Source organism: Scyliorhinus torazame, chromosome 4, assembly GCF_047496885.1.
Source record: "Scyliorhinus torazame isolate Kashiwa2021f chromosome 4, sScyTor2.1, whole genome shotgun sequence".
Classification (NCBI taxonomy): Eukaryota; Metazoa; Chordata; class Chondrichthyes; order Carcharhiniformes; family Scyliorhinidae; genus Scyliorhinus; species Scyliorhinus torazame.
The window spans coordinates 23,626,721-23,639,211 of NC_092710.1; the positions used below are offsets into that span (position 1 = coordinate 23,626,721).

Below are 12,491 nucleotides of genomic sequence, written 5' to 3' on the forward strand. Positions count from 1 at the left end.
CACACGCCGTGGTTACACACCGTGGTTACACGCCGTGGTTGCACGCCGTGGTTACCCGCCGTGGTTACACGCCGTGGTTACACACCGTGGTTGCACGCCGTGGTTACACACCGTGGTTACACGCCGTGGTTACACGCCGTGGTTACACACCGTTGCACACCGTGGTTGCACACCGTGGTTGCACACCGTGGTTACACACCGTGGTTACACACCGTGGTTACACGCCGTGGTTGCACGCCGTGGTTACACACCGGGGTTACACACCATGGTTACACACCATGGTTACACGCCGTACTTACACGCCGTGGTTACACGCCGTGGTTACACACCGTGGTTGCACACCGTGGTTGCACACCGTGGTTACGCGCCGTGGTTACACGCCGTGGTTACACAACATGGTTACACAACGTGGTTACACGCCGTGGTTACACGCCGTGGTTACACGCCGTGGTTACACACCGTGGTTACACGCCGTGGTTCCACACCGTGGTTACACGCCGTGGTTACACGCCGTGGTTACACGCCGTGGTTACACGCCGTGGTTACACGCCGTGGTTACACGCCGTGGTTACACGCCGTGGTTACACGCCGTGGTTACACGCCGTGGTTCCACGCCGTGGTTACACGCCGTGGTTACACGCCGTGGTTACACGCCGTGGTTACACGCCGTGGTTACACGCCGTGGTTACACGCCGTGGTTACCCGCCGTGGTTACCCGCCGTGGTTACACGCCGTGGTTACACGACGTGGTAACACGCCGTGGTTACACGCCGTGGTTACACGCCGTGGTTGCACGCCGTGGTTGCACGCCGTGGTTGCACGCCGTGGTTGCACGCCGTGGTTGCACGCCGTGGTTGCACGCCGTGGTTGCACGCCGTGGTTACACGCCGTGGTTAGCCGCCGTGGTTACCCGCCGTGGTTACCCGCCGTGGTTACCCGCCTTGGTTACACGCCGTGGTTACACGCCGTGGTTACACGCCGTGGTTACACGCCGTGGTTGCACGCCGTGGTTACACACCGTGGTTGCACGCCGTGGTTGCACGCCGTGGTTACACACCGTGGTTACACGCCGTGTTTACACGCCGTGGTTACACGCCGTGTTTACATGCCGTGGTTACACGCCGTGGTTACACGCCGTGTTTACACGCCGTGGTTATACGCCGTGGTTACACGCCGTGGTTACACACCGGGGTTACACACCGTGGTTGCACACCGTGGTTGCACGCCGTGGTTGCACGCCGTGGTTGCACGCCGTGGTTGCACGCCGTGGTTACACGCCGTGGTTAGCCGCCGTGGTTACCCGCCGTGGTTACCCGCCGTGGTTACCCGCCTTGGTTACACGCCGTGGTTACACGCCATGGTTACACGCCGTGGTTACACGCCGTGGTTGCACGCCGTGGTTACACACCGTGGTTGCACGCCGTGGTTGCACGCCGTGGTTACACACCGTGGTTACACGCCGTGTTTACACGCCGTGGTTACACGCCGTGTTTACATGCCGTGGTTACACGCCGTGGTTACACGCCGTGTTTACACGCCGTGGTTACACGCCGTGGTTACACGCTGTGGTTGCACGCCATGGTTACATGCCGTTGTTAAACACCGTGGTTGCACACCGTGGTTGCACACCGTGGTTCCACGCGGTTACACGCCGTGGTTACACGCCGTGGTTACACGTCGTGGTTACACGCCGTGGTTACACGCCGTGGTTACACGCCGTGGTTACACGCCGTGGTTACACACCGGGGTTACACACCGTGGTTATATACCGTGGTGACACACCATGGTTACACACCGTGGTTACACACCGTGGTTTCACACCGTGGTTGCACGCCGTGGTTGCACACCGTGGTAACACGCCGTGGTTACACGCCGTGGTTACACACCGTGGTTATACACCGTGGTTACACACCGTGGTTACACACCGTGGTTACACGCCGTGGTTACACCCGGGGGTTACACACCGTGGTTACACACCGTGGTTACACACCGTGGTTTCACACCGTGGTTGCACGCCGTGGTTACACACCGGGGTTACACACCGTGGTTACACACCGTGGTTTCATGCCGTGGTTGCACGCCGTGGTTGCACACCGTGGTTACACACCGTGGTCACACACCGTGGTCACACACCGTGGTTACACGCCGTGGTTGCACACCGTGGATACACACCGTGGTCACACACCGTGGTCACACACCGTGGTCACACACCGTGGTCACACACCGTGGTTACACAGCGTGGTTACACGCCGTGGTTACAGCCCGTGGTTACACGCCGTGGTTACACGCTGTGGTTACACACCGTGGTTACACGCCGTGGTTACACGCCGTGGTTACACGCCGTGGTTACACGCCGTGGTTACACGCCGTGGTTACACGCTGTGGTTACACACCGTGGTTACACGCCGTGGTTACACACTGTGGTTACACGCCGTGGTTACACGCTGTGGTTACACGCTGTGGTTACACACCGTGGTTACACGCCGTGGTTACACGCTGTGGTTACACGCTGTGGTTACACACCGGGGTTACACACCATGGTTACACACCATGGTTACACGCCGTACTTACACGCCGTGGTTACACGCTGTGGTTACACACCGTGGTTATACGCCGTGGTTACACACCGTGGTTACACGCCGTGGTTACACGCTGTGGTTACACACCGTAGTTACACGCCGTGGCTACACGCCGTGGTTACACACCGTGGTTACACGCCGTGGTTGCACACCGTGGTTACACGCCGTGGTCACACACCGTGGTCACACGCCGTGGTCACACGCCGTGGTCGCATACCGTGGTGACACACCGTGGTGACACACCGTGGTTGCACACCGTGGTTACACGCCGTGGTTGCACGCCGTGGTTACACGCCGTGGTTACACACCGTAGTTACACGCCGTGGCTACACACCGGGGTTACACACCGTGGTTACACACCGTGGTTACACACCGTGGTTACACGCCGTGGTTGCACACCGTGGTTACACGCCGTGGTCACACGCCGTGGTCACACGCCGTGGTCACACGCCGTGGTCGCATACCGTGGTGACACACCGTGGTGACACACCGTGGTTGCACACCGTGGTTACACGCCGTGGTTGCACGCCGTGGTTACACGCCGTGGTTACACGCCGTGGTTACACGCCGTGGTTACACGCCGTGGTTGCACGCCGTGGTTGCACGCCGTGGTTGCACGCCGTGGTTGCACGCCGTGGGTGCACGCCGTGGGTGCACGCCGTGGTTACACGCCGTGGTTACACGCCGTGGTTGCATGCCGTGGCTGCACGCCGTGGTTACACACCGTGGTTACACAACGTGGTTTCACGCCGTGGTTGCACACCGTGGTTACACGCTGTGGTTGCACACCGTGGTTACACACCGTGGTCGCACACCGTGGTCACACGCCGTGGTGACACGCCGTGGTTACACGCCGTGGTTGCACGCCGTGATTACACGCCGTGGTTACACACTGTGGTTGCACACCGTGGTTGCACACCGTGGTTACACGCCGTGGTTACACGCCGTGGTTGCACACCGTGGTTACACACCGTGGTTACACACCGTGGTTACACGCCGTGGTTACACGCCGTGGTTACACGCCGTGGTTACACACCGTGGTTTCACACCGTGGTTTCACACCGTGGTTACACACCGTGGTTGCACGCCGTGGTTATACGCCGTGGTTATACGCCTTGGTTACACGCGGTGGTTGCACACCGTGGTTACACACCGTGGTTACACGCCGTGGTTGCACACCGTGGTTACACACCGTGGTTACACGCCGTGGTTACACGCCGTGGTTACACGCCGTGGTTACACACTGTGGTTACACGCCGTGGTTACACGCCGTGGTTACACACCGTAGTTACACACCGTAGTTACACACCGTGGTTACACACCGTGGTTACACACCGTGGTTACACGCCGTGGTTACACACCGTGGTTACACACCGTGGTTACACACCGTGGTTAAACGCCGTGGTTATACGCCGTGGTTACACGCGGTGGTTGCACACCGTGGTTACACGCCGTGGTTACACGCCGTGGTTACACGCCGTGGTTACACGCCGTGGTTACACGCCGTGGTTGCACGCCGTGGTTGCACGCCGTGGTTGCACACCGTGGTTACACACCGTGGTTACACACCGTGGTTACACACCGTGGTTACACACCGTGGTTACACACCGTGGTTAAAAGCCGTGGTTACATGCCGTGGTTACACGCCGTGGTTACACGCCGTGGTTACACGCCGTGGTTGCACGCCGTGGTTGCACGCCGTGGTTACACGCCGTGGTTACACGCCGTGGTTACACGCCGTGGTTGCACGCCGTGGTTGCACGCCGTGGTTGCACGCCGTGGTTGCACGCCGTGGTTACACACCGTGGTTGCACACCGTGGTTGCACACCGTGGTTGCACACCGTGGTTACACGCCGTGGTTGCACGCCGTGGTTACACACCGTGGTTACACGCCGTGGTCACACGCCGTGGTTACACACCGTGGTTACACGCCGTGGTTACACGCCGTGGTTGCACGCCGTGGTTGCACGCCGTGGTTACCCGCCGTGGTTACACGCCGTGGTTACACACCGTGGTTACACGCCGTGGTTACACACCGTGGTTACACACCGTGGTTACACGCCGTGGTTACACGCCGTGGTTACACGCCGTGGTTACACACCATGGATACACTACATGGTTACACACCATGGTTACACGCCGTGGTTGCACGCCGTGGTTACACGCCGTGGTTACACACCATGGATACACTACATGGTTACCCGCCGTGGTTGCACGCCGTGGTTACACACCGTGGTTACACACCGGGGTTACATGCCGGGGTTACACGCCGTGGTTACACACCGTTGCACACCGTGGTTGCACACCGTGGTTGCACACCGTGGTTACACGCCGTGGTTGCACGCCGTGGTTACACACCGTGGTTACACACCGGGGTTACACACCATGGTTACACACCGTGGTTACACGCCGTGGTTACACGCCGTGGTTACACACCGTGGTTGCACACCGTGGTTGCACACCGTGGTTACGCGCCGTGGTTACACGCCGTGGTTACACGCCGTGGTTACACGCCGTGGTTACACGCCGTGGTTACACGCCGTGGTTGCACACCGTGGTTGCACACCGTGGTTACACACCGTGGTTACACGCCGTGGTTACACGCCGTGGTTGCACACCGTGGTTGCACGCCGTGGTTACACGCCATGGTTACACGCCGTGGTTACACGCTGGGATCATGGTGCGTGATGATTTGGGCATACATGGTGGTTACGCACGGGGCTGGCAGAGTGTAGGATTAACCCTCTGATGCCCAGTCTGCGAGAGCAGGCACCCCTATCGACTGAGGGGTGAACTCCGGGCAGCGTTCCGGCTGCTATTGGGCAGTGGGGGTGCAGGGGGGGGGACAGCTCACCTTTCCATACGTAGATCTTCCCGCAAACTCCATTGTCCAGGACAAAGCAATCGTCTGACTGCAGCATGTTCTTGGCGAAGGGGTTCTGGGCCGCCACCGAGGTCAGGGTTATGGCGCCCGTCGCGTCGGACACCTGCGGCACAAATCGGTGATTAGCAACGCCTCATTCTTCCCGTCGCCCTGCCTCAGTCCCCTCCGGAGGCAGCACACCCCTCTCGAGGTCGGTCAAACACTCGAGAAGCTCAGCACCATCCAGGACAAAGCAGCCCCGCTTGATTGCTCCCCTTCCACAAACATTCACCCCCCCCCCCACCGACGCACAGTGTCAGCCGTGTGTCCCATCTACAAGATGCACCGCAGCCACTCACCAAGGCTCCTCAGGCTGCACCTTCCAAACCCACGACCACCATCTAGAGGGACGAGAGCCGCAGATACCTGGGAACCCCCGCCCCCCCACCTGGGGCTCCCCTCCGAGTCACTCACCGCCCCGACTGGGAAATATATCGGCCGTTCCTTCGCTGTCGCCGGGGGGCAACATCCTGGAACTCCCTCCCTAACAGCACGGTGGGTGTACCTACACCTCGGGGACTGCAGCGGCTTCAAGAAGGCAGCTCACCCGACACCTTCCCAAGGGGCAGTTAGGAATGGGGAATGAAATCTAGCGCAGCCAGCAATGAGTTTGTGAAATTCACCTTGGCGAGCGTGGCCATCTGGGAGTGGCTCTTGTCAGCCTGCGCATCTTCCTGGGAATTCCCTGCTTTCAGTGAGGGTTTCACACCCAGGACCTGGAAACACAGAGACCACATTCACACCGTCAAGGAACTGCAGAAACATTGGGAATGAGAAACAATTAATACTCTCAGTACTGACCCTCTGACAGTGCAGCACTCCCTCAGTACTGACCCTCTGACAGTGCAGCACTCCCTCAGTACTGACCCTCTGACAATGCAGCACTCCCTCAGTACTGACCCTCTGACAGTGCAGCACTCCCTCAGTACTGACCCTCTGACAGTGCAGCACTCCCTCAGTACTGACCCTCTGACAGTGCAGCACTCCCTCAGTACTGACCCTCTGACAGTGCAGCACTCCCCCAGTACTGACCCTCTGACAGTGCAGCACTCCTCAGTACTGACCCTCTGACAGTGCAGCACTCCCTCAGTACTGACCCTCTGACAGTGCAGCACTCCCTCAGTACTGACCCTCTGACAGTGCAGCACTCCCTCAGTACTGACACTCTGACAGTGCAGCACTCCCTCAGTACTGACCCTCTGACAGTGCAGCACTCCCTCAGCACTGACCCTCTGACAGTGCGGCACTCGCTCAGTACTGACCCTCTGACAGTGCAGCACTCCCTCAGTACTGACCCTCTGACAGTGCAGCACTCCCTCAGTACTGACCCTCTGACAGTGCAGCTCTCCCTCAGTACTGACCCTCTGACAGTGCAGTACTCCCTCAGTACTGACCCTCTGACAGTGCAGCACTCCCTCAGTACTGACCCTCTGACAGTGCAGCACTCCCTCAGTACTGACCCTCTGACAGTGCAGCACTCCCTCAGTACTGACCCTCTGACAGCGCAGCACTCCCTCAGTACTGACCCTCTGACAGTGAAGCTCTCCCTCAGTACTGACCCTCTGACAGTGCAGCACTCCCTCAGTACTGACCCTCTGACAGTGCAGCACTCCCTCAGTACTGACCCTCTGACAGTGCGGCACACGCTCAGTACTGACCCTCAGACAGTGCAGCATTCCGTCAGTGCTGACCCTCTGACAGTGCAGCACGCCCTCAGTACTGACCCTCTAACAGTGCAGCTCTCCCTCAGTACTGACCCTCTGACAGTGCAGCACTCCCTCAGTACTGACCCTCTGACAGCGCAGCACTCCCTCAGTACTGACCCTCTGACAGTGCAGCACTCCCTCAGTACTGACCCTCTGACAGTGCAGCACTCCCTCAGTACTGACCCTCTGACAGAGCAGCACTCTCTCAGTACTGACCCTCTGACAGCGCAGCACTCCCTCAGTACTGACCCTCTGACAGTGCAGCACTCCCTCAGTACTGACCCTCTGACAGTGCAGCACTCCCTCAGTACTGACCCTCTGACAGCGCAGCACTCCCTCAGTACTGACCCTCTGACAGTGCAGCACTCCCTCAGTACTGACCCTCTGACAGTGCAGCACTCCCTCAGTACTGACCCTCTGACAGTGCAGCACTCCCTCAGTACTGACCCTCTGACAGTGCAGCACTCCCTCAGTACTGACTCTCTGACAGTGCAGCACTCCCTCAGTACTGACCCTCTGACAGTGCAGCACTCCCTCAGTACTGACCCTCTGACAGTGCAGCACTCCCTCAGTACTGACCCTCTGATAGTTCAGCACTCCCTCAGTACTGACCCTCTGACAGTGCGGCTCTCCCTCAGTACTGACCCCCTGACAGTGCAGCACTCCCCCAGTACTGACCCTCTGACAGTGCAGCACTCCCTCAGTACTGACCCTCTGACAATGCAGCACTCCCTCAGTACTGGCCCTCTGACAGTGCAGCACTCCCTCAGTACTGAGCCTCTGACAGTGCAGCACTCCCTCAGTACTGACCCTCTGACAGTGCAGCACTCCCTCAGTACTGACCCTCTGACAGTGCAGCACTCCCTCAGTACTGACCCTCTGACATTGCAGCATTCCCTCAGTACTGACCCACTGACAGTGCAGCTCTCCCTCAGTACTGACCCTCTGACAGTGCGACACTTCATCAGTACCGACCCTCTGACAGTGCATCTCTCCCTCAGTACTGACCCTCTGACAGTGCAGCACTCCCTCAGTACTGACCCTCTGACAGTGCAGCACTCCCTCAGTACTGACCCTCTGACAGTGCAGCACTCCCTCAGTACTGACCCTCTGACAGAGCAGCACTCTCTCAGTACTGACCCTCTGACAGCGCAGCACTCCCTCAGTACTGACCCTCTGACAGTGCAGCACTCCCTCAGTACTGACCCTCTGACAGTGCAGCACTCCCTCAGTACTGACCCTCTGACAGCGCAGCACTCCCTCAGTACTGACCCTCTGACAGTGCAGCACTCCCTCAGTACTGACCCTCTGACAGTGCAGCACTCCCTCAGTACTGACCCTCTGACAGTGCAGCACTCCCTCAGTACTGACCCTCTGACAGTGCAGCACTCCCTCAGTACTGACTCTCTGACAGTGCAGCACTCCCTCAGTACTGACCCTCTGACAGTGCAGCACTCCCTCAGTACTGACCCTCTGACAGTGCAGCACTCCCTCAGTACTGACCCTCTGATAGTTCAGCACTCCCTCAGTACTGACCCTCTGACAGTGCGGCTCTCCCTCAGTACTGACCCCCTGACAGTGCAGCACTCCCCCAGTACTGACCCTCTGACAGTGCAGCACTCCCTCAGTACTGACCCTCTGACAATGCAGCACTCCCTCAGTACTGGCCCTCTGACAGTGCAGCACTCCCTCAGTACTGAGCCTCTGACAGTGCAGCACTCCCTCAGTACTGACCCTCTGACAGTGCAGCACTCCCTCAGTACTGACCCTCTGACAGTGCAGCACTCCCTCAGTACTGACCCTCTGACATTGCAGCATTCCCTCAGTACTGACCCACTGACAGTGCAGCTCTCCCTCAGTACTGACCCTCTGACAGTGCAGCTCTCCCTCAGTACTGACCCTCTGACAGTGCGACACTTCATCAGTACCGACCCTCTGACAGTGCATCTCTCCCTCAGTACTGACCCTCTGACAGTGCAGCGCTCCCTCAGTACTGACCTCTGACAGTGTAGTACTCCCTCAGGACTGACCCTCTGACAGTGCAGCACTCTCTCAGTACTGACCCTCTGACAGTGCAGCACTCCCTCAGTACTGGCCCTCTGACAGCGCAGCACTCCCTCATTACTGACCCTCTGACAGTGCAGCACTCCCTCAGTACTGACCGTCTGACAGTGCAGCACTCCCTCTGTACTGACCCTCCTCTGACAGTGCAGCACTCCCTCAGTACTGACCCTCTGACAGTGCAGCACCCACTCAGTACTGACCCTCTGACAGTGCAGCACTCCCTCAGTACTGACCCTCTGACAGTGCGGCACTCCCTCAGTACTGACCCTCTGACAGTGCAGCACTCCCTGAGTACTGGCTCTCTGACAGCGCAGCACACCCTCATTACTGACCCTCTGACAGTGCAGCACTCCCTCAGTACTGACCCTCTGACAGTGCAGCATTCCGTCAGTACTGACTCTCTGACAGTGCAGCACTCCCTCAGTACTGACCCTCTGACAATGCAGCACTCCCTCAGTACTGCCCCTCTGACAGTGCAGCACTCCCTCAGTACTGAGCCTCTGACAGTGCAGCACTCCCTCAGTACTGACATTCTGACAGTGCAGCACTCCCTCAGTACTGACCCTCTGACAGTGCAGCACTCCCTCAGTACTGACCCTCTGACATTGCAGCATTCCCTCAGTACTGACCCTCTGACAGTGCAGCACTACCTCAGTACTGACCCTCTGACAGTGCAGCACTCCCTCAGTACTGACCCTCTGACAGTGCAGCACTCCCTCAGTACTGACCCTCTGACAGCGCAGCACTCCCTCAGTACTGACCCTCTGACAGTGCCGCAACCCCTCAGTACTGACCCTCTGACAGTGCGGCTCTCCCTCAGTACTGACCCCCTGACAGTGCAGCACTCCCTCAGTACTGACCCTCTGACAGTGCAGCACTCCCTCAGTACTGGCTCTCTGACAGCGCAGCACTCCCTCATTACTGACCCTCTGACAGTGCAGCACTCCCTCAGTACTGACCCTCTAATAGTGCAGCTCTCCCTCAGGACTGACCCTCTGACAGTGCAGCACTACCTCAGTACTGACCCTCTGACAGTGCAGCACTCCCTCAGTACTGACCCTCTGACAGTGCAGCACTCCCTCAGTACTGACCCTCTGATAGTTCAGCACTCCCTCAGTACTGACCCTCTGACAGTGCGGCTCTCCCTCAGTACTGACCCCCTGACAGTGCAGCACTCCCTCAGTACTGACCCTCTGACAATGCAGCACTCCCTCAGTACTGGCCCTCTGACAGTGCAGCACTCCCTCAGTACTGAGCCTCTGACAGTGCAGCACTCCCTCAGTACTGACCCTCTGACAGTGCAGCACTCCCTCAGTACTGACCCTCTGACAGTGCAGCACTCCCTCAGTACTGACCTTCTGACATTGCAGCATTCCCTCAGTACTGACCCTCTGACAGTGCAGCACTCCCTCAGTACTGACCCTCTGACAGTGCAGCACTACCTCAGTACTGACCCTCTGACAGTGCAGCACTCCCTCAGTACTGACCCTCTGACAGTGCAGCACTCCCTCAGTACTGACCCTCTGACAGCGCAGCACTCCCTCAGTACTGACCCTCTGACAGTGCCGCAACCCCTCAGTACTGACCCTTTTACAGTGCAGCACTCCCTCAGTACTGACCCACTGACAGTGCAGCTCTCCCTCAGTACTGACCCTCTGACAGTGCAGCTCTCCCTCAGTACTGACCCTCTGACAGTGCGACACTTCATCAGTACCGACCCTCTGACAGTGCATCTCTCCCTCAGTACTGACCCTCTGACAGTGCAGCGTTCCCTCAGTACTGACCGTCTGACAGTGCAGCACTCCCTCAGTACTGACCCTCTGACAGTGCAGCACTCCCTCAGTACTGACCCTCTGACAGTGCAGCACTCTCTCAGTACTGACCCTCTGACAGTGCAGCACTCCCTCAGTACTGGCCCTCTGACAGCGCAGCACTCCCTCATTACTGACCCTCTGACAGTGCAGCACTCCCTCAGTACTGACCGTCTGACAGTGCAGCACTCCCTCTGTACTGACCCTCCTCTGACAGTGCAGCACTCCCTCAGTACTGACCCTCTGACAGTGCAGCACCCACTCAGTACTGACCCTCTGACAATGCAGCATTCCCTCAGTACTGCCCCTCTGACAGTGCAGCACTCCCTCAGTACTGACCCTCTGACAGTGCAGCACTCCCTCAGTACTGACCCTCTGACAGTGCAGCACTCCCTCAGTACTGACCCTCTGACAATGCAGCACTCCCTCAGTACTGCCCCTCTGACAGTGCAGCACTCCCTCAGTACTGACCCTCTGACATTGCAGCATTCCCTCAGTACTGACCCTCTGACAGTGCAGCACTCCCTCAGTACTGACCCTCTGACAGTGCAGCACTCCCTCAGTACTGACCCTCTGACAATGCAGCACTCCCTCAGTACTGCCCCTCTGACAGTGCAGCACTCCCTCAGTACTGAGCCTCTGACAGTGCAGCACTCCCTCAGTACTGACCCTCTGACAATGCAGCACTCCCTCAGTACTGCCCCTCTGACAGTGCAGCACTCCCTCAGTACTGACCCTCTGACATTGCAGCATTCCCTCAGTACTGACCCTCTGACAGTGCAGCACTCCCTCAGTACTGACCCTCTGACAGTGCAGCACTACCTCAGTACTGACCCTCTGACAGTGCAGCACTCCCTCAGTACTGACCCTCTGACAGTGCAGCACTCCCTCAGTACTGACCCTCTGACAGCGCAGCACTCCCTCAGTACTGACCCTCTGACAGTGCCGCAACCCCTCAGTACTGACCCTTTTACAGTGCAGCACTCCCTCAGTACTGACCCACTGACAGTGCAGCTCTCCCTCAGTACTGACCCTCTGACAGTGCAGCTCTCCCTCAGTACTGACCCTCTGACAGTGCGACACTTCATCAGTACCGACCCTCTGACAGTGCAGCACTCCCTCAGTACTGACCCTCTGACATTGCAGCATTCCCTCAGTACTGACCCTCTGACAGTGCAGCACTCCCTCAGTACTGACCCTCTGACAGTGCAGCACTCCCTCAGTACTGACACACTGACAGTGCAGCTCTCCCTCAGTACTGACCCTCTGACAGTGCAGCACTCCCTCAGTACTGACCTACTGACAGTGCAGCACTCCCTCAGTACTGACCGTCTGACAGTGCAGCACTCCCTCAGTACTGACCCTCCTCTGACAGTGCAGCACTCCCTCAGTACTGACCCTCTGACA

At 58.5% G+C, this 12,491-nt stretch overlaps 1 protein-coding gene across 1 annotated transcript in view; it reads right to left on the reverse strand.

Annotated features, from left to right (window-relative positions):
* LOC140411567 (macrophage-capping protein-like) overlaps positions 1-6,218 on the reverse strand; it is a 172,045-nt gene extending 165,827 nt beyond the window's left edge. Inside the window, exons 1-2 of the mRNA XM_072500649.1 lie at positions 6,127-6,218; positions 5,435-5,567 (exon numbers count right to left, since the gene is read on the reverse strand). Coding sequence (XP_072356750.1) covers positions 5,435-5,567; positions 6,127-6,144 — 151 coding nt within the window. The 5' untranslated portion in view covers positions 6,145-6,218. The remainder of the gene's footprint in view (positions 1-5,434; positions 5,568-6,126) is intronic.
* Between the last annotated feature and the right edge of the window lie 6,273 nt (positions 6,219-12,491).